Raw genomic sequence first — 26,068 nt, forward strand, 5'->3', positions numbered from 1 at the left:
AGTCCCTATGCACACCTGGGCCCCTGTACACACCTGGGCCCCTATATACCTATGCCATCATACACCTGTGTCCTCACACACCTTTACCTGTGTGAACACCTGTGACCATGTACACACCTGTACCTGTGTGGATACCGGGACCCTCACACATCTGGGCCCCTCTACACACCTATGTCCCTATACACACCTGTGCCATTATACACCTGTGTCCTCACTCACTGTACCTGTGTGAACACCTGTGTCCTCACACACACCCTTCCGCACGCACACACGTGTACCCACATACATACCTGTGCCCTCACACCTGTATCCTCATCCACACCTCTGCCCTCACACACACACCCTTGCACACGCACACACCTGTCCGCTCACAATACCTGTGCACACAGTCAGACCTATGCCCACAGATACCTGTGTTCTCACACACACACCTACTACCTCACACACACCTGTGACCACGACACACTGGACACGTGTGAACACCTGTGCCCTTGTGCCTGTGCCCTTATTCACCTAGGCACATGTACCACCCGTGCCCACACAGACGCCTGCACACACACGCACACACACACACACACACACACACACACGTGCTGAATTTGGGTATGAAGAGAGGAGGCAGAGCCAGACCAGGGCCGGCCACGTCCCCTCTGGAGGGCAGGTCGGGACGGCTGGCGGCAGCAGGTGGGCGGGGGGATGGTTGTCACGAGCAGCATGGGGGGCTCCGTGGGCCCCGTCCCTGCCCTCTGGCCCCGGGCCGCCGCCTGCCCCGTCTCTGGGCTGGCCGAAATGCCTCAGGCCAGCAGGCGTGCTTAGGGCCTCGGGGCAGCTCCTGGGGCCACGTCCCCCTGCCCCGCCCCGCTGCAGGTAGCCTGGGAGTCCCAGAGACGGTGGGGGCATCCCTGGTGGCCCAGAGCACCGGGGGGCTGGGAGCGCTCTGACCCGTTTGCTGGGGTGGCAGTGTCCCTGGAGAGACCCCAGGAACAGCACTTGGGAGCCCATCCAAGGAAGAGCAGGGGTGGAGGGGGAGAGGCGGCACTGGGCGGCTCAGGCAGAGCCAGTACCTCTGGCCTGTCCAGCTCCCCTCGCCGCTCACCCCGGGCCTCAGCCCGCAGGACTCCGCCGGGGCACGGCTCTGGCCCGTCTGAGCCGCGGCTGAAGTCTCAGGACAGCCTGGCCGGGCGGGGAAAGGCCTGTTCCCGGGGCCCCCTCCCTGACCACCGGTGCCACTCCTGTCCCCAGCAGGTAGCTGGCCCTTCCAGCAGGCACGCACCGGGCGCGGCCTGGCCACTCTGCCCCCGGGCCTCCCGCAGAGTGAGTTTCAGGGACATTCGCCCGCTCAGGTGGACTCAAGCCGCTCACGGCACGGTGTGTGTGTGTGTGTGTGTGTGTGTGTGTGTGTGTGTGTGTGTGTGTGTGTCGGGGGGGCGGGAACAGGAGGGGACCCTCATGGCACTGGGAGCTGAGCCTGGAACCAGGACGCCTGGCCCGCGTCTGGGCACGGGGGTGGGGGGGGCTTCGTGGCATTTGTCACCGCGGTCTGCAGACCTCTGCGGACGGGAGTAGGTGTCGGGGCTCTGTTCTTCCTTCTTCTTGTTGCTGTTGTTTGTCCGGATGGTTTGCAGCCACACCCGGCAGTGCTCAGGGCTGACTCCTGGCTCTGTGCTCAGGGGTCACTTTCGGCTGAGCTCAGGGGAGTGTATGCAGTGCCAGGGACCAAATCAGATTGGCCGCACGGTTCAAGGCACTCGCCTTGCCCGCTGCCATCCCTCCGGCCCGTCACCTCTTGTAAGGAAAGGGAGGGGGGAGGGCCGGGACGCACAGAGCGGGGAGACCCCGGGGCCTGGGACCCCCGGTCCGCCCAGAGAGAACGCTCGCGGAGAAATAAACCCTGCAGAGCGGAGACTCGTGTCTGTCCTCCGACTTCCCGCCTCTCCCTAGAACGGTATCAGGGTCTTTATTTTTGTCTTCAAGTATAAAAGAGAAAGAACGTTTCCCCCCCCCCCCCCGAAAAAAAAAAGCAAGAATTTGGAAGCAGTGAAACTGCCCATTTGGTCCCGGCGGGTCGGAGAGCGAGTCAGCGGGGAGGGCCCTGGCCTCGCACGTGTCTGACGGGTCCGAGGTCCCTGGCCCCAGACGTGCTCCTCAGGCCCGCCTGGGGTGATCCCTGAGTGCAGACTCAGGAGCCAGCCCTGGCACAGCCCGGTGCGGACCCTCTGCTCCTAACGGGTAAATATCGACGGGGGCTGGGGGCAGGAGTAACAGGACAGTGCGGAGGGCGTTTGCCTTGCATGCGGCCAGCCCGGGTTCGATCCCGGGCATCCCCTAAGGTCCCCGAGGGTGCCAGGAGTAATTCCTGAGTGCAGAGCCAGGAGTAATCCCTGAGCACTGCCAGGTGTGGCCCCCCAAAACAAATTCAATAATAATAATAATATAAAAAGATAATGATGACAGGGGCCTGCTCCCCCTCCTCCTGCTTGTGCTCCAGCCCCTTCAGTGGCTCCCCTAGGCCTGATGTGCCCGCAGCCCACGGAGGCCGGGTGAGGGGGCTGAAGAGAAGGGGAACGGCCCTTCCCCTGAGTGGTCAGGGCCCCCTGCGTGGTCAGGGGCCCTCTGTGACCAGGGAGCATCCCCTGTGATCGGGCCCCTTGCTTGAGGTGCCTGTGGGCGGAGCACCCCCCTCCCCCCTCCCTCCAGCCGCGTGCAGCCCGACCGAGCCGCGTGCACGCCCGTCTTCCACCAGTGGTGATAGCAGATCTCAGGAGTTGCATTTTGAGCCTGATTGTCCGGAGGCCTAATTAGCTGATGTACGTCAAGTGCTTTGAGGGTAGAAGAAAGTACCAAGTGGCAAGAGGTGGGGGGGCCTCCTGCCCGCCCGGCCTGCCCGCACCCGCGCCCAATTATGTGCCAGCAGCCTTTAATGGGCCCACTTAGAGGCGCTTTATCTCCTGTCCCAGGGGGTGGGTATGTCACCTCCCACCTCACGGGGAAAAGCCTTACACCCCAGATCCAGTCATTAGCAGTAACCAGTAATTTCCTGCGAAGATGGGCCGGCTTTGAAGCCCGGAATGCTGAGGTCACTAACAATCTTATCTCCCTTTCATGAACTGGTTCTGCCTTACCGCTGTGAGTCAGCCCCCCCCACTCCCGCCCGCCCCCCCCACCCCATCCTGGCTGGAGAGAAGAAATGAAATCCAGAGGGGTCCGGTTACGGGGCTTCATCGGCCCTCTAAGCAGGGTGGTCCGCTTGAACCCAGCCCCGCTCAGCGCTGTGGACCAGGCGGGGAAGGGGAGCAGCGCCCGGCTGGGGGGCGGGGGCCGGGAGCAAGACTGTGCCCCCGGCCCCCCAATCTCATGCGCTACTTTGATGCACGACACCGACTCCCGGCCCAGAGACAGGCTCCCAGGGGCCGCGAAGCGCCCGGCTGTGGACTGGGGACATCCCGGGGCCCTGCTCCTCCCTGCTGGCAAGGGGGCACAGGAGCCCAGGTGTGGCCTTGGGCCTGTGTCCCCCCCACCCCCTGGGAGTTACAGCCCCACTCATGCCCAGTCCTGTCTGCCCAAAGCTTCCTCCGGGATTCATTTGTTCGTGTTTGGTTTGGGAGCCCAGCAGTGCTCGGGGCCTACTCCTGGCTCTGTGCTCAGGAACTACTCCTGGCTCTGTGCTCGGGACTTTCTCCTGGCTCTGTGCTCAGGAACTACTCCTGGCTCTGTGCTCAGGAACTACTCCCTGCTTATCGGGCGACCACATGGGGTGCTGGGATCGAGTCCCAGTTGGCCGCATGCAAGGCAAGAGCTCCCCCCCCGACCCCTGCAAACCCCCGCTCCGCCAGGCTGGGTATTTTCTAACTCCTGGAAAGGAAAGGAAGGGCTCGAACCCCTTCGCCTCCCCAGTCACGGTCCGTCCGGCACCTCCTTCCCTAATTCTGTTTCTCTTTACGCTGAGCTGGGGCCGTCTCCGCACGAGGAACCCCAGGGTCTGTCCCGGGCACCTCACAGTGCCCCAAGCGCCCGTCGAGCTGGGAGTAGTGACCCCCACCCCCACGCACGGACTGTCAGGTGCGGCCCCCAAACCCAAAAGAAAACCCCCTGGCCTCTGCATCGACTGCACTGTAATTTTGTCTGTCTGGGGACCACCCGGCGATGTGTGAGCTGGCTACCTGCCTCCTGTCTCAGCTCCGGGGTCTCCTCCGGGGGTCAGGAGGCCCTGCGAGTCGCCAGGCATAGACCCCGCGTGGCAGCGTAGAAGGCACGTGCCTTCCCCGCTGTACCAGCTCTGGGTTTGGGGGCCCCAGTGGTGCTTGGGGGCCATGCAGAGTGCTGGGGGTCAGACCCAGGACCTCACATGCAAAGCGTGTGTTCCCGCCTCCTGCCAAAGGCTCCTCTCAAACGCTGTCCCTTGGGCGCCTTTTCTCCTCTAACGCACCGTGGGCTTTGCTCGCAGGGGGCATGGAGGAAGAAAGAGGGTCCTGTTCCGGAGAAAGCCCTCCTCCCGCGCCAACTGGGCACTCCTACTGCTGCTGGGAGAAAGGATGCTCGTGTGTGTGCGTGTATGTGTGTGTGCACACATGTGTATGTGTGTTTGCATGTATGTATACATGTGTGCGCGCGTGTATGTTGTTTGCGTGTGTGTGCCTATGTTTTTGCATGTGCGTACATGGGTGTGCTCATGTGTGTATGTGTATTTGCTTGTGTGTGCACGTGCTCATGTGTGCCTGCATGTGCATGCGTGTATGCATGTGTGTGCATGAGTGTGTGTGCGTGTGCATGCATGTGTGTTTGCATGTGTGTGTTTGCATGTGTGTGCGTGTGTGCATGCATATGTGTGTGCATGTGCATGTGTGTGCGCGCACAGGGGGACAGTGTGTTTTTCTCACCCCTTCAGTCAGGTAGCTCCAAGCACCTGCTCCAAATGACAAGTTCCACTATGAGAAGAAGCGATCCCCAGCCCAAGGGGGAGTTGAAACAACAACAACAACAACAACAATAATAATAGTTAATGGGACGGCAGGCTGGAGGGGCCGTCGCGGGCTCAGGGTCAGGGGTCAGGACAGCTCGTCCTCAGGCCGCCGGGAGCCCCCGCCAGCCCCCGCCAAGGTGCCGTGCCCGGGGCCCGCCTGGCAGCGCAGACCTGGGCAGGGCCCGCGGGCTCTGCTTTGTCCGCTGGCCACTTTATCTGCAGGGCCAGCCTCCCTGGGAGCCCGTGCTGACGGATCCACTTCCCGGAGGTGCCCCCCCCCTCCGCCAGCATTCCGCCGCCCCCCTCGGCCGCCCCGTGAGCCGCTTCCTGCGCAGACGAGGGGGCCGCTGTTTTCTTCTGGCTCTTATCGGCCTGTCGTGAGAGAGCCTGGCTCAGCGGGGAGCCGGGTGGAAGCTGGGGGACCCACGTCCTCACCCCCGCGCGGCCCCTCCTGCAGGGAGCCTCGGCCCTGACTGGAGTGGCAGCGTGGGCAGAGACGGTGCCCAGGGCCGGGCCTGGGGTCGGGGCGGCGTTCTGGCTTCCCTGTTCTCTCCTCCGCATGCTGTCCTGCCTCACGGCTGTCATTCTGGAACCTTCTGGCAACGGAAGGCTTCCCACCTTTGACCGCATTTTCGGGTTTGGGGGTGTGTGCGTGTGCACATATATCATATATGTGAGACGTGTGTGTGTGTGTGTGTGTGTATAAACCTATTTTTAGCAGCCCTGTCCTAGGCTGGGGTCTGTCCGCAGAGCACCGCTCTCTCCCTCACTCTGTGTCAGCACGGGGAGTTCAATAGGAAACCGCCTTCCCTGGCATTCTTTCACTCCCTGGGAGCCGGAGCTAACCCACAAGTTTTTGCTTTTTCTGAAAGCGCAGGGGGGGAGGGGAGAGGCGGTATTGAGCACACCCGTGAGTCCCCGCGTCCTTCACCCACTGCTTGGCCGCGGGGTCTCTCCCTTGGGAGCACGGCCTTCGGCAAACCTTCGCCCTGGCCCCGGCCCTCCAGAGCCCGTGTCTTTCGACGGGCGCGTCAGCGGCTCACGGGGGCCCCGGCCAGAGAGCTCGCGTGCCCGGGACGCGCCCTCCGCCCACACACGGGGCCCGAGCCAGCCTCCCCTCGAGCCCTGCTCGGGAGACAGGGGCACCCGGCAAATCACCGAGATCTTTTTTTTTTTTTTTAATTTTTTTAATCTTCCCCCACCCACCTCCACCCGCCCCCCTCCCGCCCCTCCCTGCTGTCTCTGGAACCACAGGGAAGGGGAGAGGGAGAAATCAGAGGCTGGGCTGACCGTCGCGGGCCGGCCTGGCGATACCATCTGCCTAATCGCACCCGCTGCCCCCGAGGAGGGGAGGGGAAGTGGGTGGGTATCAAAGGCATTTCGTGTGTGAAGTCACGATCCCAATGAAAGGAAAGACGGCCGCGCCGGTGTCATTTCGAGATGGGCCTTATCTCGACGGAGATGAAAAGGCTTGCGGGGGAGAGTGGGGGTCGGGGAGCCCAGTGAGCGGCGCAGCCGGTCGCGACTTCCCTGGATTTTGTGTCAACTCCTGTGGGCGCGGGAACCGGCCTGATGACTTTTGCAGGCTGGGGTCTGGCCTCCTCCCCGCACGCTCCTAAGGAGAACAGAAGCCTGGAGGCGGCCCCCCGGGCCCCCTCAGACCACCCCGCACCAGCAGCGGGGCCTGGAGGGGCGTTCCCGCCGCAGGCTCACAGAAGCCCCCACAGGAGTGGGGGGCCCCGAGAGAAGGGGCTCGCTGGGGCCCACGGCTGCCGGAGCACGCGCGGCGGGTGAGGCCTAATTGAATCTGACAAGAAAGAACCACACGCCGAGAGGCCGCGCTCACCTGAGGCGCAGGGGGCCAGGGCCGAGGCCGCGGAGCCGCACGTCCTCACAGAGCTGCCTCGGTTTCTCTCAGCGCCTCCCTCGGGCCCGGGCGCTGTTGTTTTGTTTCAGTCCCGGACCACCCAGCATCAGCGCCCGGTGGGGAGCCGGACACCAGGCCCCCCCGCGTCCGCTCTGCCTTCTGCCTGGGGCCCTTGAGGTCGGCACGAGTGGCCCCCGGGGAGGAGAGCCTGGAGGTGCAGCAAGGAGCACCCGCCCTCGCTGCCCGCTGGCCGGGCCGGGCCCGCGGCTCCCATTGGCCCTGAGTCTGGGGGCAAAGGCTGAGCGTGCAGGCCAGGGCGCGGGCTGGGAGGAGCCTTCCCGCGGCCTTCCCAGACACAGGCCGTCCCCGCGAGCTCCTGCCCTCAGAGCCCGACACCAGGGGAAACGGCCCAGCAGCGGCTGTCCTCCCCGTGGCCCCGCACAGAGGGGCGCCAGCACGCACACACAGGCACACACGCACACACAACACACACACACAGGCACACACACACACGGATACACAAGCACACACGCACACACAGGCACACACGCACACACAACACACACACAGGCACACACACACGGATACACAAGCACACACGCACAGGCACACAACACACAGGCACACACACGGACACACACAAGCACATACACACAAGCACATATACACACGCACATACACACACGCACAAGCACACATGCACATGCTCATACAAGCACACAGGCATGCACACACACACATGCACACACACAAGCATACACACGCACACAAGCACACATGCATGCACACACAAGTATACATGCATACACATGCACACGCACATGCACACACACACACACACACACAGCTGACACGTTAGCGTGGCCTAGCGTGGCCGGGCTGCTGAGGGCTTCCTGGCGGCCTCGTCCCGTCCCCCGTCCCCGCTCTCCTGGTCTAATTAGATTTCAGGGCGACGGGGCCTTGGCAGAGGCTGAAGCGAGCTGCGAGGCTGGAATGTCGGAGCCGGGCTCAGACTAAATTGGGAAGCTGCACTGGGGCGCGTCTCTGGTTTCAATGAAATACTTTGGCGGCGTAGGGTAGCTGTCTGCGTCTCGCTCCGCAAGCCCATTTGTCTTCTTCCTTAATTGTCGCCTCCCCCCCTCCAGCCCCCGCCAGTTGTTTTCCTATTATGAGCTACTTGTAGAAACATACGGGAAACATAGTTGCGATACGAAGCTCCTCTCCCAGCCCCGCCGGCCGGGAGAGCTTCAGGCTTGGCTCACTCCGGCTCCAGAGCCGCGAGCCGATGGCATCGTCTGCACCCCGGCTTGATTCACAGCGCGGGTTATGTGATTAAACAATAACCACGCTTCTCCAAGCTGTGACGGGCTATATAGAGCTGGGGGCAGGGGGGCGGGGTGGGGGGTGCTCATGGCGTCACCCTTCGCAGCTCCCCGTGGCCAAGAAGAATGAGGATCTTTGTGCAGCTCCGCGAGTCACAGAGAAGTATTGTACAAGCATATACAAGTTGTTTTAAGGAAAGGAAAAAAAAAAAGAAAGAAATTAATTTGTTTTTCCCCCTTCTGCTTCCGGCTTCACGGAGCCCAGTGTTAAATTGCTAATTATTAAATATTTTGCATCCTGCGTGTCTTACAGTAGCTGTATATGGAATTCCAGGGCCGGCAGAAATGGCTTGTTTTACTATTATTAACACTCCGGAGAGGAAATCCGTACTTCACTGCATTGTGAAATGCGGGACCTTTGGAGGTTTGGGTCCAGCCCTTACAGGGGCCGGCCGGGGGCGCGGGGGGGGCGGGGGGGCAGTGCTGAGTACTCTTGGTGGCAGATGCAAGTTCGGACACAGAACAGACCCTCGCTCCGTGGCGACCGCATCCCTTTGGGTGCGGAGGGGGTTTTGGCCACAGCGGGGCGAGTCCAGGGGGCTGCCCACCCCCCCTGGACGTCACCCCCATCAGGAAGCTAACATCCCCTTGCCTGCAAGTTTCGGGGGAGTTCAAAGCCAGCCGCAGGGAGACCTTGACTTGCTGCGTGATTCCAGTTTCCTTAGCTGGGTCTGGGCTTGTTCTGTAAATCGGGGTGTGGGGGGGGGACACAGCATCTGAGGGGCGTGGGGGGGATGTTTAAGGCTGAGAGATAGCGCTCGGCGTGGGGGGCAGGGGACAGAGCCTGCCTGGCACGCGGCTGGTCCGGTGTGATCGCTGGCACCGCAGAAAGGTTCCTGAGACACCCCTACATGTAACGCGTAGACACTGCCCCCCCCCCCGAAAGAAATACTAAGAAAGCCGAACTATTTTCCTCCGCCTCCTGCTCGCTAGGGCCCCTGAGCGCGGGTCCAGTGACGGCTTCTGCTAAATGTAGCGGGGGAGCCAAGTGTCTCTCTCCTGTGGCCCCAGGAACTCTCTTGCCCTTTTTCTTTCTCCTCTCCTTCCTTTCTTCCCCCTCCTCCTTCCCTCCCACCCTGCCTTTTCCCCTTTTGCAAAGCATCCCACGTTGCCTGCTCTTTCCCCTCAGCCAGGACTCAGGACTGGGCTTCCCCCCGCCCCCGCGCCCGCCCCCCGGACTCCCCGAAGCCCCTCTTCCCTCCGAGAGGGGAGAGAAACACTCCTGGAATCCGCGTCGTGCAGTGTCCCGCACACAGAACGGCTTCTGTGGGTTCCGAGTGGGGCCCCAGAGCCGGCAGATCTGTGTGGTTGGGGCCTGGGCGGTGCCTGGGAAAAGCTCACGGAGGGACTGTGGGCCCGCAGGGGACGGTCAGGTGCAGCCCAGGGGCCCTGGACAGTGCCGACTGCCCCCCAGGGTCCCGGGCGCTGGGGCCAGGAACCTTCGGTTTCATTTCTGGAGCTGCGGAAAGCTGACCCCCGAGGCCCGGGGGCGCTCTTGCTCCTTGTGGGGGGGAGACCGGCCTGAGGCTGGGGTGCCCGCCCCAGCGTGAGTCCTGCACCCGTGAGAGGCTCGGACTGCGGGTACGGGGCACACGGCGGGGAGGCACCCAGGGAGGTGGGGGGGGGTGCGGGGATCTGCTCCCTTCTGGCCTGAGAAGTGCAGTGATTCCAAACAGTTCTCGGAGGAGCGTCCCTGACAACGTAATGTAGCTGAGAAAAGGAAGAAAGAAAAGCCATTACACGCCCTAGGGGCCGTGGAGGGACTCGGAGGGGCCTGGGCGGGTGTGTGTGTGTGGTGGGGACAGGCCGGGTGGCCGGCCAGGGCATGACACAGGGCCCAGGGGTCCAGGTCTCGCCGGCCAGCCGCCGGGGGCAGCACATTCTCCCAGCCACTGTGTCTCGGTGTATGGGCTCCGGGAGCCAGAACGTGCCCCCGGGGGACCCCACCCCCCAGGCGGGAAGCAGGGACCCCCACATGGACCCACCCACACTCACCCACACCCCAAACTCTCTCCCCCACTCCACAGGACTTCCTCCAAGGAGACTGCACCAAAGCGAAACAGAAGCTGAACTGGAAGCCCCGGGTGGCCTTTGATGTAAGTGTCCACTGGCTGCGGGAGGGGCTGGGGGGCTGCCCACGGGGTGGGAGAGGTGGGCAAGGCAGGCGGCTAAGCCCCCCTCCACACACCCGTTGCCTTCCCCCAAGTGTCCCAGAGAACGGGAGGCTGAGGGGACCGGGGGAAGGAGGGTCTGGGTCACCCCGAAATCAGGCAGAAAACTCCCCCCTTCACTGCCCGTCTCTGTCTGTCTCCGCGTCCAGGAGCTGGTGAGGGAGATGGTGGACGCTGACGTGGAGCTCATGAGGAACAACCCGAACGCCTAAGCAAGCGGTCCCGGACGTCAGGGGGTGGCGTCTCCGTGGGCCCAGGCCGGGGTTCGCCGTGGCCGGGAAGCGCTGTCCGGCCCGCTCTGAACGGTTTTGTGAAATCAACAAGATGTCTTAATCACAGGGTCACTTTCCTGGGACCCGTGTCCTTGGACAACCGGAAAATTGTGGGGCTTTCAAATTGGTTATTTTTGATTCTCCCCTTCTCTCTTTTCTTATTAAAAATCACCTTTCTATGAAGCAGCATTTACCTTGTCCTTATTAATTTACAAAAAAAAAAAAAAAAAGAAGGGGAAAAAATGGTTTCTCCCTGCAACCTAGAAAAGCAGCTGCAAGCCTGTCCTTCCCGCTTCCCGACAAAATCCCCAAACGCAAGGCTTCCCGGGAGGCGGCTTCCTGCAGGAGACTCCCCCCGGGCCGTTCCGGTCTCCCTCCCGGCTGCCCTGAGTGTCCGTCTCTCCTGGGACAGGCCTCACCCCTCCCGGTGACCACCAGCCACTCGCCCCTCCTCTGCACGCCCAGCTCCGGCCGGCAGGGCTGGTCTCCCCGACCCCGACCCTCCAGACCCCACCATGGCATAAGGAAACAGAGGAAGAGGAAGGGGGGGGACAACTGAAAGGACTTTGGGGGTATTTCACGCCAGAGCCCCCCAGGGGTTCCCTGGCTGTGTGTTCATGCATGTGTGCGCGCGTGCATGTGTGTGTGTGTGTGTGTGTGTGTGTGTGTGTGTGTGTGTGTGTGGAGTCATTGGCACTTTACTTCACCTCTCACCTCTCGGTCCCAGACCGCTTTGAAAAGCCTCATTTCGATGTCTTACTCAGCCAGTGGATCTGAAGTGGCCACAGAAATACCGGCCGGGCACTGGGCATCGGAAGGGCGCAGCACCCAGCGACCGGGCCGGGACAGGTGGGCCCGCTGTGGCCATCCCCCTCCCCGGCACGGCGGGCAGGTGTCTCCTCGACCTGAGACGCGAGTCTCACTCTAGAACAAACGAGTCCAGTTCTCCCCTGTCCCCCGCCAGCCCGGCCCCCATCCAAGTGAAATTAAAAAAAAAAACACACACACAACTTTATAGCAAGTGGAATTCCAGTGTGTGCACATGCTGGGGAGAGCGAGTGAACGGCCGCTGAAAGCCTTCCCGGCAGGTTTATGATCCGGGGGAGGACCCGGGCCCGGGCTGTGCGGCCCGGCCGAGGAGAGAGGGTCCTTTGTGCAGCTGCCCAGGGCCGCTGCGCCCGCACGCGTGCTCGCCGGGCCAGTCTGGGCCCCGCCGCCCCGGCAGAACTGGGGCGTCCCGAGCCGGCCCACCCGGTTCTCAGAAGCTGCCCCGGGAAGGGGCCTGATCCCATCGGGACGCTGCTAATTGGAACCAGGTGGGGCCGGGAAGGCCGGGCCTCCGGGCTGGTGTGAGCACAGACTCACGCTCACAAACACACTCGCAGGCAGGCTCAGGCGCCCCCCGTGCAAACCCACGCTCGCAAAAACACACGCGCCTGGCTCCAGGACTCAGCCGCTCACACGCATTTGCAAAGCACAGCTCACAAGGAACCGCAACATACACACACACACACACACACACACACACGCACACACACACACGCATGCATGCACGCACACCCATTAGAAACACACAGCATGCTCCCGGTGCGCACGGAGCCCCTAGGCCCTGCCCTGCTCACCCACCGGCATCCAGGAGGCCCGTCCAGGGTGACAGGCCTGCTCCCTTCAAGGACCTGCAGCGTGTTTGCCCAGAGGCCTCACTGACCGGCTCCCGGGAGACCAGGAGAGACTCCAGGCGGAGCTTGAACGGACTGGGAGTGGGGGGAGCTCGAGGCTGAGTTAAGGGCATCTTCCCTGGAAGGAGCAAGGATGGGGGGCTTTGACCTTCTCTCAACCCCGCCCCTCGCTGAAGGCTGGTCTCTCCGGCCACCGGGCTCCCCGTGAGTGTCGGAGAGGAGGAGAAGGAAGAGTTGGCTGAGCTTTCCCTTGCGGCAGTTTCGTTCAGAGAATTCGCCTTCTTTTTGGCAGGGGGTGGTGGGGGGTGTCTAACTTTTAATTCTTCATCATTTGATTTCCCTCTGACCAGCCTGGCAGAGTGGGGGCGGGGGGCGGGGGGAGAAGGAGCTTCTGACAACTCTGAAAAAGTATGGAGAGACGGAGAGACAAAAGGTGACAAAGGGGGCTGCATGGCCTCCCGGGACCCCTCACGCCCTCGGAGGCTGCTCTGCCACTTTTATGCAAAAGTATTTTTTTGACCTTATATTTCCACTCAGTTTCAGCCAACAAATGACCCCACACACCTACACACACATACACACACACACACACACACACACACACACACATACACTCCTTTTTATTCCGGCTCTGTCAGCTCTGGATATTCTTTTTTTTTTTTTTTTGCTTTTTGGGTCACACCCGGCAATGCACAGGGGTTACTCCTGGCTCATGCACTCAGGAATTACCCCTGGCGGTACTCAGGGGACCCTATGGGATGCTGGGAATCGAACCTGGGTCAGCCACGTGCAAGGTAAACGCCCTCCCCGCTGTGCTATCGCTCCAGTCCCCTCTGGCTATTCATTTTAGAGGGAAGAAAATTCACTTCTTAAATTTTATTTGGTAGCGGGGGGTGAAGGGGGACAGAAACAAGCACCTCTGAAACACACCTGATACAACAGGAAGACGGGCAGCAAGGGCTTGTGCCACAATGAAACAAGAGGATGACGAGGGCTAGGGGCCCGCCCTCACAGGGGGGATTCACAGAGATGCCTCAGACAGTGACGCTCCAGCGAAGGGCCCCTCAGAGCCCTGGGTTCCCCCTGGCGCCCCCTGATGCCAAGGTAAATGCTCCCAGCTGAGCCCATAGGGGCTTGGTCTCCCCCCCCCCAACCTGGTGTCACTAAAGCAGCTGGGCGGGGGGAGCTTCCTCTTCCGGTTGTGTTCACTGCCTTTCCCACGGCAGCCCCCCACCAGCGCTGCAGCCCCCTGTAGGGGTGGGCTTCTCTGTGATTCCAGCAGGAGGGCGTCGCTCTGCTATTTCGCGTCAAAACACCCTTCATGGTAAGCACTGTGCACAAATAATTTGCTAAGCTCCAAGAAGACGTCCCAAAGCTCCCCCTCCGCGCCCCCCCTCCCAGCCTGCTCTGTGTCTGGGAAGCCCCCCTGGGCCTTCTCGGTTCTGAGTTGAATCCTCTCGAGTAGCAGCTCCCTGGCCCGAGCTGCAAGTTGGGTGCAGTGGGGGGGAGGGGTCCTACCAGGAGGAAAGCGCCCACCCGGCTTTTACAAAAAGGCCTTTGCGAGCGCAGGTCTGACCCTCACGGCCTCAAGTCCCAGACACAGCCACAGCCCCCCCCCCCCAGCACCCACCCATCGCCCAAAACTCTGGGATCTCAGAGATGCCCAAGAAAACTGAGGATTTTCACAAGCCGCAGGACAAGTGGAACAGAAAGCCCCTCGCAGCTGGGCGGAGAGTCGGGGGGTTGTTCCCCATCTTCCACCCTGTCTCTTTAGGACCCTCAGGGTCTGATGTAGGGCACAGGCGGGGTCAGGGAGTGGAAGGGGGCGCTCCCTGCTTGCTTCTTTCTCTTTGGAGGGGGTCCTATCCAGGTTATCCTGGCCAAGGACTCTCCGGCCCTCTCGCCAGCCCGACGCGGCGGGCGGTGCGCGCCCCAAGGCCGGTTACTCACACACGGCCCAGCCCCACCCCAGCTCGCGCTTCCTTGGGCAGATCGCGACCGCCAGGAGGCCTTACGACCGCCGGCTGACCCCAGGCCTCGCCACCCGCTTGCTCCCCGCCCTTCCTCCGGGTCAGGGGGTCACACCCAGCAGGCGCCCCCCTTTTGATCTCTGGTTTTGGGGCCCGAAGTGTGCGCCCCCAACTCTAAGATCAGTGGCACTGGGGCCCGTTGAAAAGTGGGGAGGCCTCTGCCGGTCCGTGTCACAGCGCACCAGCGCTGGGAACCTGGTTCTAGACCTTTGGGCTCTCAGGCCTGGACCCGGGACCCCAGGAGATGGGGCCACGCGACGCGCCCGGAGCCTGGAACCAGGCGGCTCTCGGCGCGTGCGCGCGCCTCGCCCGGTGCCTCTGTGCGCCCGCCCGTCGAGCCGAGGCGCACACGGCCCCGCGCCCACCGCTGGACCCTTTTCCTGGGACCTGCCGGTGGCGTCCCGGGTGAAGGACCAGAAGAACATTTCCAGTCCGCGGCCCCGGGTTCTGCCCAGGTGCAATGCGCCCAGGCGCATGCGGAGAAAAACCGCGTCCCCGGAGAAGGCAGTGGGTCGACCCCGGGCGGGTGGCAACGCGGGGGCCGCGCTGGACTCCCCGACTCCCACCAAGCCGGGTTGGCCGGCTCTGGGCCCGGGCCAGGCGGGGAGGAAGCCGTGAAAGGCCGGGGTGGCGGGCCGCGGGCGAGGGAATGTATATTTGGAAGGGGTCAGGACCTCGGCTGGAGTCTGGCTTTTTATGGCGAGGAAGCCGCCTGGGAAGGGCCTTCTGGCCAGGCTTTCCTGTTGTGCCACTTTTCCCGGCCTGCGCCAGGGCGGAGGGCGGCCTGATCCCCGCGGCACCCGGTCCCCGCTCCCGACCCCCGGGACTGCGCGGCCGGCCCGCCCAGGAGCCAGCCTGCGACGCCGAGGAATGTCACATTATTTCTCGGTCACCGAGCACACTTGTGTGACTCGCAGCCCGGCGCCTCCTGGCTAATCCGCGGCAGCCACCCGGGAGTGGAAAGGGGCGCGGCAGGGCCGCAGGGATCCGGAACCCGCTCTCCTGGGGGCACCCAGCCCCTCCAGATCCCTCTGGTGCTTTCTGGCACCTTAGCGTTTGGTGCTGGGTAGGTACAAAGCCGGGCGCATCTCCCGCCACCCCCCTGCTCCCTCCCCGGGACACTCCGGACAGCACCGTGGGCTGCTTGCAACTCCTCACTCCTGTAGACCAGCAGCGGCTGCAAGGCCCGGACCATTGTCCCCTACACACTCCTACATGGGTGTCCTTCCCAAGTGATACAAATTTTTAAAAATCCTCTTTGCCACCTCAGGGCTTCGCCCCGCTACCGACTTGCGTGCGCACTCGGAGGCTCCGGAAAGGCCCCGAGGTGCGCCCCGGCCGGCGCTTGAACCCTGGCGCGAAGCGTCGCGCCCCACCCGGGTCCGGCCGCCCCGGGCTGGGGGACAGGCTGAGGGACAGGTCTGCGGCCGCCCGGGGCCACCCTGCACTCCGGCGGGGTCACCCATTTCGTTGGACTCAGAGAACAGAGATTTCGTTGTGTCCCCCCCACCCCCACCCGCCCCGTCGGGCCAGCGGCACGTGCTCCCACCCCCGCCCGCTTACACTTCGGGGGCCTTCAGGAAGACAGGCCAGGCTGGGCCCCGGGCCGGCCGGCAGCTCTGACACCGAAGGAAACACAGAGGCCTTAAGAGTTAATGGCCTGAATGTGGGTTTTTCCTGCTTTTTCCCTGGGGCGGTTAAGAGGGGAGGAGGGTTTTGTTTGCTCTCACTCCACCTAAATTGTTCTCAGGACCCTCCAGCAAAACCCTCCACTTTCAAATCCATTCAGAATGCCCCAGGGGTCCCTGCGGGCGGGCCTGCTTCTGCCCCCGCACACCCACCACCCGGCAGCCCAGCCGGGGTCTCGGACCCAGGACCTCTACTTCCTCCCCACCATCCCCGCCACCCAGGAAGCACCCAGCTGTGTGGACCTCAGGACCAAAGGCCAGCTGCCCCAGGCTCCCTGGGGGCCGGGGGGGGGGGGGGGGGCTGATCTTCCCCCAAGCTGGGAGAAGAGAGAGGTCCAGAGACACTAGGAAAGACAGAGACACAGAGATAAAGGAGGGAGGGGCAACCCCCAGGGCAGGGAAGGAGCAGGAGAAGCCCCCCTGAAGCTTCGCGTCCCCCTGGAGCCAGCCTGCTGGGCCACCGTGAGCAGGACGCTCTGTGGGTCCTATCCCCGTGTCGCGGAGACCCCTACCTCTCCTCCTTGGGGCCGGCCCGGTGGGAATCTGCCTTTCTCTCCCGGGTCTACAGGCAAGGAAATTCCAGATCCCACTGCAGCTCGTGTAATACGCTCAATATGCTGCAAATTTAAAATCAGTGAGGGAAGAAATCAAGTAAACAACAGAAAAAATATATAATATAAAACAGAGGGTTTCTTTGGAGCTGGGAAAGGGGTCCAACAAAGGTCTGTGGCCAGGCTGCTGCTCCCCGCGCCCTATTTTCCTTTCCAATAAGGCGGACATGGTACATTTTGCTCAATTTTCCACTCCTAATCACGTTGAAGCATCGTGGAGAACCGGCTTTCGTTCTCCCCGACGGCTTTTGGAGCCGGCGTTCATTTAATTAGGCACCGCTCCTTGACCAGCCCGACATGTATCCCTGGACCCTGTCTGTCCTTCTCCCCGTTTGTCTGTCTGTCTGTCCAGTGGAGATCTGGGCATGGGGACTCAGGGTCACGGCCACCTCCGACCCAGCCCCCAAAAAGGTCATGATGCTGGGTGAGAGTGGGGACTTTGGGGGCCTCCCACAGAGAACGGAGAGAGAAGGACCTGACGGGGACAGAGGGGACTAGGCAGTGACCGGGAAGGGGGGGAGTGTTACGAGCTGTGGGGCGCTGAGGGGGAGAAAGCCAGAAAACTTTCAGCTCCGGACACGAAGCTCAGGCAGCAGAGGGCCACTGCCCACTGGGGCGGCTGCGCGGGGCCTGAATCAAAGTTCTGCGCTGCACTCGGGCTCCTGCTAAGCCGGGGAGGGAACATTTCGGGAAAGTGGGGTTTCCCGAGCCAGCGTGGAGGGCCCTCGCGAGAGACGCCCTGGAGAGTCGCTCCCGCCGGTATCACAGCTAATGTCCTTCCTGGGCGCTCTCTGGATAAATGACCCTTTGCTGGCTGGCGACTCCCGAACTTAGGGTTCCCTCGCCCTCTGCTCCCTATCCCCCACCCCACCCAGGACTGTGGGGAGGTGACCACTCTGACATCGTCCCGGTCCCCCTCCCTCCCTCCGACAGTCCCCCAGCTCCTTGCCTGCCTGAAGAATGACTGCCTGCCAGCTTTATTACTCGGCCTCCATCAATCTTGCCCCTAACGCGACATTTGTTTATGAGCGGGTGGGAAGGGCTAATGGCTATGTGAACTGGATCTGAAGTGAGTCTGGAGAGGATTTGGAATATTCTAAAGGGAAAGGGGCCCCCGCAGCAGCGGGTGGGGGGCGGGTGTGGGGGCCTGTGGCAGTGGAAGGTAGGATCGGGAGCAAATGGGGCCCCCCAGACCGGGGCTAAGAGATGGGGTGTCAAAAGAGTCACTGAAGCCTGAGGACAGGGGCCCGGACCCACGGGCAGAGAAGGTTCTGGCCGTCCTGGGTTTTCATACCACGAAGGACAAAACTAAGGGTGCTGTGTCTTAACCGCAGAGACCCCTCCCAAGGGGACAGGGTGGGAGGAAAAGGTCCCGCGCCCCTTCTTCTCCTGAGGAAGCGCCGGGGAGCCCCTGGTCTCTGAAGCACTCTTGTTTGCTGACCCTCCGTCTAACCCGGCAGGAAACAGCCAAATGCTGACCAGGGCCACAATTGAGCCTTATTCCTCTGCAAACACCGATTATTAGAGACACAAACTCTGCGGAACGATGAATTGTCAAATGCATGCTTGTCTGCACGCCGTCTGGCAAAGAAAAGCAGCGAACGCCATAACCCGACAAACAGCACGCCTTCCCCACCACGTGTCCAGGGTGCCAGAGGCAAACTTTTAGGTGGTATGTAACAAGCTGGCCTGCTTGCTCCTGGTATAAACGGCTACAATAATAAATGCCTCCAGTACGCCGAGGACAAACACTTATTATCCCCACATTTCTGCAGAGGCCGGCCGGGTCTCCTTTGGTGGCTGGTTCCAAGATGTCCCTTGTACTCAAGTATTTGGGAGTTTTTCCTAAGACGACTGCGGGGCGGGATCGTGATGGGGGGGGGGGGTGTCTAGAGGATGTATCCTTATGGCTAAAGAACTACAAAGCCAACTTCAGACAGGAAGTAAAAGGAGAGCTCCTGGTTTAGGTCTGGCGTTTGGGTTTTCTTTCCTTTCGTTGGACAGGAGAATGCAGACGCCAGTGCACGAAGAGCACGTCTGAGGGAGTTTTAAAACTCAGTCCCCAGCAGAGTGTCCCGCTTCCCACGGACTCCCCCCGCCTGGGAAAGAACTGTCGCTCTGCCTCTGCGGTCTCCGCACAAACACCTTCGCTGAGCGCGCCTTGCCCGGGTCTGCCTCCTTCAAAAGCTGCTTCTCAGCGGGCAGAAATTTTTAAAGTTGCTTTTCCCTCCCCAGCCAGCGCGAGAACACGCTGAGGACCCGCTGCCCGGGAGCTCAGGCCTCTGCCCCTTCTCCTCTGCAGCCGCTGAGCCGGGAGCGCCCGACCCCAGATGGGGTGAAGGGAGCCGGAAACCTGGCCCGGCACCCCGGCCGGTTCCGCAGGGCGCCTACCCGGCCGCTGCGCTCCCTCCCCCGGGGCTCCAGGCCTCTGCGGGTCCGGCCAGGCCTCAGTCCCCTCACGCCGGCCAAGATCACACCATCTGGGGACAACAAAGCCCCCGCCCGGGAGAGAGCGTCGTGGGCACGTGGATGTCGCCCACCCTGCAGCCATCTGCCAACTTCTCTCCCCCATCAGGTGGATAAGCGTCCCCACCCGCTCCTTTTTCTGCAGCCAAGTAATTCCCGGCTTCCCACTGGGTCTGCGGAGGCGCAGCGCGGGCAGGGCGGCCGGCGGCACCTCTGCACCCCGGGGCGGGAGAGGCGGGCCGGGCTGAGGCTCTCGGGCGGCGGGCGCGGCACGGGGCGCGCTGCCACCCGGGCTCGAGGGAGGGCCGTGACCTTTCCACCCCGGCTGCGCCCCGAACCACACGTGCGTCTTCGCAACACCCTGGGCCAACGCGCTGTCCGGACACGTACGGCGGGCGCGGGGGTGGGGGGGCGCGGGAGACCCCGGCCCGAGCCACTGTTCCCTGTGCGCGCGCGCGCCCCGTCTCTGCGGCCCCCGCGGCCTGGGAGGACCCCGCGGGGTCCCCCCCTACAAGTCCCCCCCCCTCTTTACTCTCTTTTCCTCCCTCAAACCACGCACTCCGCGGGGCGGGGGCCGGCCGGGAAGGTGGGGGAGGAAAGAGCTGCAAACGCTGCGGACGCAAACAGAAGCCGGCGGGTAATTACAGCTAATTAGCCGGAGAGCCTTCCCGTCGGCCAGCGGCGTCCGGCGTCCGCGACAGGCGCGACACGGCGGGACTCGGGGCGCAGCGACGCCCCAGCTGGCCAGGCCGAGTGGACACGTCTCGGCTCGCCACCCCTCCCTCCCGCGCCCCCAAGCTTAAAAAAAAAATAGAAAGAAAACCAAAAACCAAAAAAAAAAAAAACCAACAACACAACCAAAAACCAAGTGGAAGCCGGCGCGTTCTCTGACTGCCCACGCCGCCCCTCTGGGGGCTCGGTGACCCGGTCCCAGGGGACAAGGCCCGGGGGTCACCTGCTGCCGCGTTCTGCTGGGGCCTGTTCTCCACCGGGCCAGGCACCAGCTCCTTTGTCCGCAAATCCCGGCCGGAGCGCACGGCTCCTCAAGGCCGCCCGGCACGCCACGAGCCACGCGTGTGTGTGTGTGGGGTCTGGCCTTCCACTGCCCACCCCGAAGCGGGGTGCCCCGCGGAAGACTGGGCGCCCGGGAGCCCGGGGCCGCGGCGGGCAGGCCACTCGCTGCCCGCGCTGGGTCCTCCCCGGAGACGGGGCGCCCCGAGCCGCTGCGCCCGCGCCTGCTTCTTAGCTTCCCGCTCCGCGAGGGGACCCAGCAAAGAGAGGCCGTAGGCAGCGGTTTTTGACTGAAATTAGAGTGTATTTATTTGCAGCAATCCGTTAACAATGATCAAATTTTGACAACAACCAACAGCAATTACTGCTCACTGTTGGCTCTAGATAAGCGACAGCAGATAGCAGGAAACTGTATTATCTCGAAAACAAATAAAGGCCCTGACCGGCTGTAATCGAATCGCCATCTCCCCAAAGTCTGATTGACAGGGCAGATCACCCTCAGATAATGAATTTATTACATTTCCTGGGTTATTTACAAAGGGGGAGGGCCAATCCGGATTGCCCCCTAGGTTTAACTGTAAATTAGCAAGAAAAAATTGGATTGAATAAAGCCTGCCCCAGACCCCGAAGTTTCTGGCCCTCTCTCCTTCCTGCTTGTTATTGCTTTAAATCTTTCCCCCAAATAATAATAACAACAAAATAATAATAATTGTTCTACAACATAGCTTCTAAAAGTTTCCCAAAGATTAAATATCCCTTTTCAACCCACAGTATATTAAAAAAAATAAAAAATAAAAACACCTCAATCCTTCTATGTAACACAGGAAGGACTGTAAATGTGGAGGAGTTTATATACATGTATTTTTAAACTGCTGTAGTTTTCCTCTTACAAAGGAATGAAAGTAATAGGGGAAAAAAAATCTAGCCACCATTTGGCTTACAGGATGTATAATGCACATGGATTTTTTATGTGCTAGGAAAGCCAAATATTCACAGCCATTTGGGGAGAGGGACATATCAGAGCACCCTGCAGGTACATATCAGAGATAGAACAGCTGCTGATTCAGAGGCTAAAAATTGCCAAATGTGTGCTGTCATTACCGAGATAATGTATATGTTTAATGCCGAGTTGAATCTCTTTAGAAAAAAATCTTATTTTTTTCTTTTTCTTTTTTTTTTTAACTAATCGCAAAGCAAGCCGACTATATAGTACATTTTGCAGGGGAGACAAAAAAACAATTTAAATAAAAAGGCTTTTAGGTGAGCTTTGACAAGGAATAGTCCGAGGGTTTCTCCATCTTGTCAGAGATAGAGAACAGGTCATTTCTAAAAGTGTTTTAATCTCTGAAATATTTTTTTTTTCCTCCTGATGATAATTCAGAGTATTAAAAGTAGCCAGACATAAAGTCTCATCCAAACTGAATGGCAATTTATTAATAAACAAACAACGAATATGTTCGACAAAAAAAAAGTAAAGATGATAGAATAAGATGAATACAGTTTCCCTTTTTATAATGAAAAAAAAGCACAATTTAAAGTTTCAGGCAATTTAACGTCAGGTTTTGGAAATACTTTCTGGCGTTTGGTCCACGACTTCCAACTACAAATTAAAAATAAATTACTATGTTGCAATTTACATTTTAAAACAAGTCCATGAATAAAAAGGAAGCGATTTTCCATACACGGGGACTTTCCCCCCTCCTTTCCACGTAGGATAAAATATCTTACAGGTGAGAGGTGAGGGGCGGGAGAGGGCAGAGGGCCCCGGGTAGGGAGGGGATGGAGAAGCGCTGATGTCTGAGAAGAAAGAAGAGACTTACGTGTTAGCTGGAGTAACACTGTCCTTTAATAAACCATGACTGCTGTCTCTGTACAAAATAGTTTACGGGTTTGTTTATTTAGATAAGGCAAAGGTGGAGGTGGCTCTGAAATTATCTGGTTTTGGTTTTTTTTTTTTTTTAAGAAAATAGTTTTCTTGCTGCTGGTGGGTCGAATCTTTGCAGAGATTGTGTCCGCTGGTCGGATGAAGGTTGTTCTTAGTCTCTTTTCACTGGAATTTGGGGGGGCTTCTCTCTCTCACTCTCTCTCTCTTTCTCTCTCTTTGGTTTCGATTTTGCACCGATGGTTCTTCGGGGCGGTTCTGGCTTCGAGGTTTCGGTGCAGGGGGGCTCTGCGGGGCGGCGGGCGGGCGCGCGCGCGCGCGGGGCGAGGGGGGGCGTCAGAACTTGCTGCAGTCGTAGACGAAGGCCCCCGACGTGCGGTACAGGGACTGGCTGGACGGAAAGGCCATCTGACAACTACTGTTCCCGTTGGCCGGCGAGTTGTTCAAGCCCATGCGCTGCGACTCGAACATCTCGCGCACCGAGTGGAAGTTCTGCTGCTGGCCCGGGTAGCCCGCGGCCGCCGCCGCCGCCGCCGCGCTGGCCAGGTGGCCCAGGTCTCCGCCCGCCTGGTTCAGGTACCACGACGTCAGGCGGCCCTGGTGGGCGGCGGCGTGGTGGCCGGCCTCCTGGCCGCCGCCGCCGTGGCTCAGGGACGACGAGCTGCTGCTGGTGACGGGCGGCAGCGAGTAGTCGGGCAGGGGGTCGTCCACGGCCGGGCCGCCCGCGCCCCCGGGCGCGCTCTGCAGGTGGCCGCCGCGCTCGCCGGCCGCGTACAGGCTCATGGCCTGCAGGTTGCAGTGGTAGGTCCCCGCGCCCCCCGCGGCCCCCGCGGCCCCGCCGCCGCCGCCGCCGCCGCCGCCACCGCCGCCGCCGCCGCCCGCGCCCCCCGCGCCCCCCGCGCCACCGCCGCCCGCGCCCTGGCCGCAGGGGGAGCTGTAGAGCGCGCCGGGGCCCGGCGAGTAGGCGCCCAGCGCCAGCGGGGGCGCCAGGCCCGCGCGCGCCGCCGCCGAGCCGGCCGTCGGGGCCAGCAGGCCGGGGCTCAGCTCGGCCGCCGCGCCCTGCGGGGACCCCCGCAGCGACGTCATGATGTTGTCCACGCTGAAGCCCTGGCTGTGGTGCGGCGGCGGCGGCGGCGCGGGCGGCGCGGGCGGCGCGGGCGGGGGCGCGGGCTCGGCGCCGCCGTCCAGGCTGAGCGGCCGCGCGCCGGCGGCCAGGCCGCCCGGGGGGCTGCTGCCGCTGGACAGGCTGCTGCTGCTGCTGTCGGGGCTCTCGATCTTGGGCACGGCGGCGGCGGCGGCGCTGCCCAGGGCGGCGGCCGCCGGGGACAGGGGCTGGGGCGGCGAGGGGCACGTACCGTTCTCGGTCTTGATGTCCTGGACGCGCACGGGCGGCGGCTGCGGGCCGGGCGCGCCGCCGTCGGCGGGCTCGGGGGGCGCGGGCGCGGGCGCGGGCGGCGGGCGGCCGGGCGGCGGCGGCGGCGCCGGCGGCTCCTTGAGGTGCAGCCGGTCCTTCTCCTCCTTGTCCTTCACCGCGTCCTTCTTCTTGAAGCGGCGCCGCCGCCGCAGGAAGCTGCCGTTCTCGAACATGTTGTAGGAATCCGGGTCGAGCGTCCAGTAGCTGCCCTTGCCCGGCTTCTTGTCGTCGCGGGGCACCTTGACGAAGCACTCGTTGAGCGACAGGTTGTGGCGGATGCTGTTCTGCCAGCCCTGCTTGTTGTCCCGGTAGAAGGGGAAGCGGTCCATGATGAACTGGTAGATGCCGTTCAGGGTGATCTTCTTGTCGGGCGCGTTCTGGATGGCCATGGTGATGAGCGCGATGTAGCTGTAGGGCGGCTTCACCATGTCCTTGGGCTGCGGCTGCGGCGTGTAGGGCCCGTAGGCGCGCGCCATGCCGCCGGGGTACTGCTCGGCGTGCGCCGGGTGCGAGTACACGCTCATGGGGGCCGGCATGGCGCCGTAGCCGCCCCCGGCCGCCGCGGCCGCCGCGCGGTAGTAGCTCTGCTCGCCGCCGAGGTAGGGCACCACTCCCAGGGAGTTGGGGCTGGACACGGAGTAGCGCGCCTGCATGGCCCCCGCTGCGGCCGCCGCCGCCGCCGCCGCGCCGCTGCCCCGCGCGGCCGCCGGGCCGCGCCGAGTCCGAGCCCGAGCCCGGGCGCCGCCGCCGCCGCCGCCGCCTCCTCCTCGCCGCGCCGCGGGCCGCGCGCGGCCTCTCCCGGCGCTCACTCGGCTCCCGCCGCGCCGCCTGCGGCCACTCCGGCTCCGGCCGGGACGCGGCCCGCGGCCTCCGCGCACGTCCTGGGCGAGCCCCTTCCCGGCGGGCAGGCGCGGGCGAAGGCGCCGGAGGACGCGAGAGCCGAGCCCCGGAGCGCGCCCGGGAAGGCGCCCTGCTCGCCGCAGACTCTGCCCCGCGCCGCCGGCGAGCGCGGCCAAATAGCCAGGGGCGGGCGGGGGGGGCGCGCCGGCCGCCGGCCCGGGCCCCGCGTCACCTTTCTCTCGGGCTCGCGCGCGCCGGCCGCTTAAGGAAGCATGGGGAAAACTCCTGAACTTTTGAGCATCCGTCACCCAGGCGAGGACTTTTTTACGCATTACATTTTTTCCGGGCCGCCGGGCCCCGCCCCGGCCCCGCCGCCGCAGCCAATGGCAGCGCGAGAACCGCCTCTCAATGAGCCGGGAGGAGGCCGAGCCCGGCCGGCCCGCGCCCCGCGCCGCGGGAGGACCGCGGGGCTGACCACACGCGCGCCGGCCGCCCGCGCCCCGCCGCCCGCCCGGCGCCCCGGCCCCGGCGCCCCCCGCGCGCGCACGCAGGCCCGCACCCCGCGATCGCGCCCCCACCCCCGGCCCCGCGCGCGGCCCACCCGGGTTCCCGCACTTTCTGGGTGCTCCTGGCACCCCCCCACCCCCCTTTGGCCCCCGGCCCAGCACCTCTCCGGTCGCCCCCGGGGTGACCGCGTCCTCGCGCCCCCGCTCGCTTCTGGCGAGCCCCCGTTTCTGGCGCCCCTCTGGCCGGCCTCGGCGCCCCCCCACCTCCACCCGATTGCCCGGTCTCCCCCACCCCAAACCCTCTCTGTCCTCTCCACCCCTCCGGGCCGCCCGCCCACTCGGGTCACAGAAGTGTCCCTCGGCCCGACGCAGCCTCCTGAGACCCCCGTCCCGCCGCTGGGTGGTTTGCAACGCTCAGTTCGCGGGGCCGCGCCCTCGCCGGGACAGCGACCGGCCCTCTCCAGGAGGAATAGAGGAGGGGGCTGCAGGGTCTCGAGGGGCTTCCGGCGGGGGTGCGCCCGCCCCAGGACACTGCGCCTGGCCCGCCGCCGCCCGCCCGGTTCCCCGGCCCCGCTAAGGCCACTGTCGGCCCCGGGCGGCTGGAGCCTGGACGCACCCCGCGCGCTCTCCGCTCCGGAGCCCGCAGGGTCCCCGAGGCGTGACAGCCCCTCCCAGTCCGGTTGGACCTTTTGGGCTGGGAGGAAGGGTCAGGCCGCGGGGCTCGGTGACACCAGCAGGTGTGATGACAAGAAGCAAAATAAATACGTCGAAGAGTTTACGACTGCGCGACTGCGCGCGCCCCCGTCCGCTCTCAGTCTCCCCGCGCGGCGCGACGCGGGGCGCTGCCGGCTGGGCTCGCGGAGATAACTGCAGGGTTTTCTTTTGGGGTGTGTGCGTGTGTTCAAAATGGCACTTGCAAGGAGCCTGGGGCCTCCGGGGGTGAGGGGGTCTGACGTCCCTCTGCCTGAGGCCTGCAGTGTCTGCGTGACTTGGGAGAGCTGGGAAGAGGAGGGAAGGGGCAGGCGAGATCAGGCTTCCCGGCCTGCAGAGCGATGCGTCCTGGCAGCTTTGGAAACGACCCTCCTCCAGGCGGGACCCCGGCCCTTTCCGGGAAGCAGAAGGACCGGACAGTTTAGGTCAGTGTAGGGAGAAGCTGGGGCGTGAAGCAAGCGCTGAGCCCGCCCTCAGCCCCCAGGTTTAAGCCGACGTCCAGCTGCAGGAGCCTGGAAACTCCTCTGGGCTTCCTCGCTCCGGCCCCACTTCCTCGCTCCGAGGAAAGAGTCTGAGTC

At 62.9% G+C, this 26,068-nt stretch overlaps 2 protein-coding genes across 3 annotated transcripts in view; one reads left to right on the forward strand and one right to left on the reverse strand.

Moving 5' to 3' along the window:
- Nucleotides 1-10,841, forward strand: part of GMDS (GDP-mannose 4,6-dehydratase) — a 429,624-nt gene extending 418,783 nt beyond the window's left edge. For both annotated transcript variants that reach the window (XM_055128849.1, XM_055128851.1), the window contains 2 exons: nt 10,237-10,305; nt 10,530-10,841. In XM_055128849.1, coding sequence (XP_054984824.1) covers nt 10,237-10,305; nt 10,530-10,592 — 132 coding nt within the window. In that variant the 3' untranslated portion in view covers nt 10,593-10,841. The remainder of the gene's footprint in view (nt 1-10,236; nt 10,306-10,529) is intronic.
- A 9,590-nt stretch (nt 10,842-20,431) lies between these two features.
- On the reverse strand, nt 20,432-24,503 carry FOXC1 (forkhead box C1). The gene has a single exon (XM_055127012.1). It carries the CDS (start codon nt 24,084-24,086, stop codon nt 22,356-22,358), a length of 1,731 nt encoding a protein of 576 aa, XP_054982987.1. The 5' UTR covers nt 24,087-24,503; the 3' UTR covers nt 20,432-22,355.
- Nucleotides 24,504-26,068: the final 1,565 nt, after the last annotated feature.

Source organism: Sorex araneus, chromosome 2, assembly GCF_027595985.1.
Source record: "Sorex araneus isolate mSorAra2 chromosome 2, mSorAra2.pri, whole genome shotgun sequence".
NCBI lineage: Eukaryota > Metazoa > Chordata > Mammalia > Eulipotyphla > Soricidae > Sorex > Sorex araneus.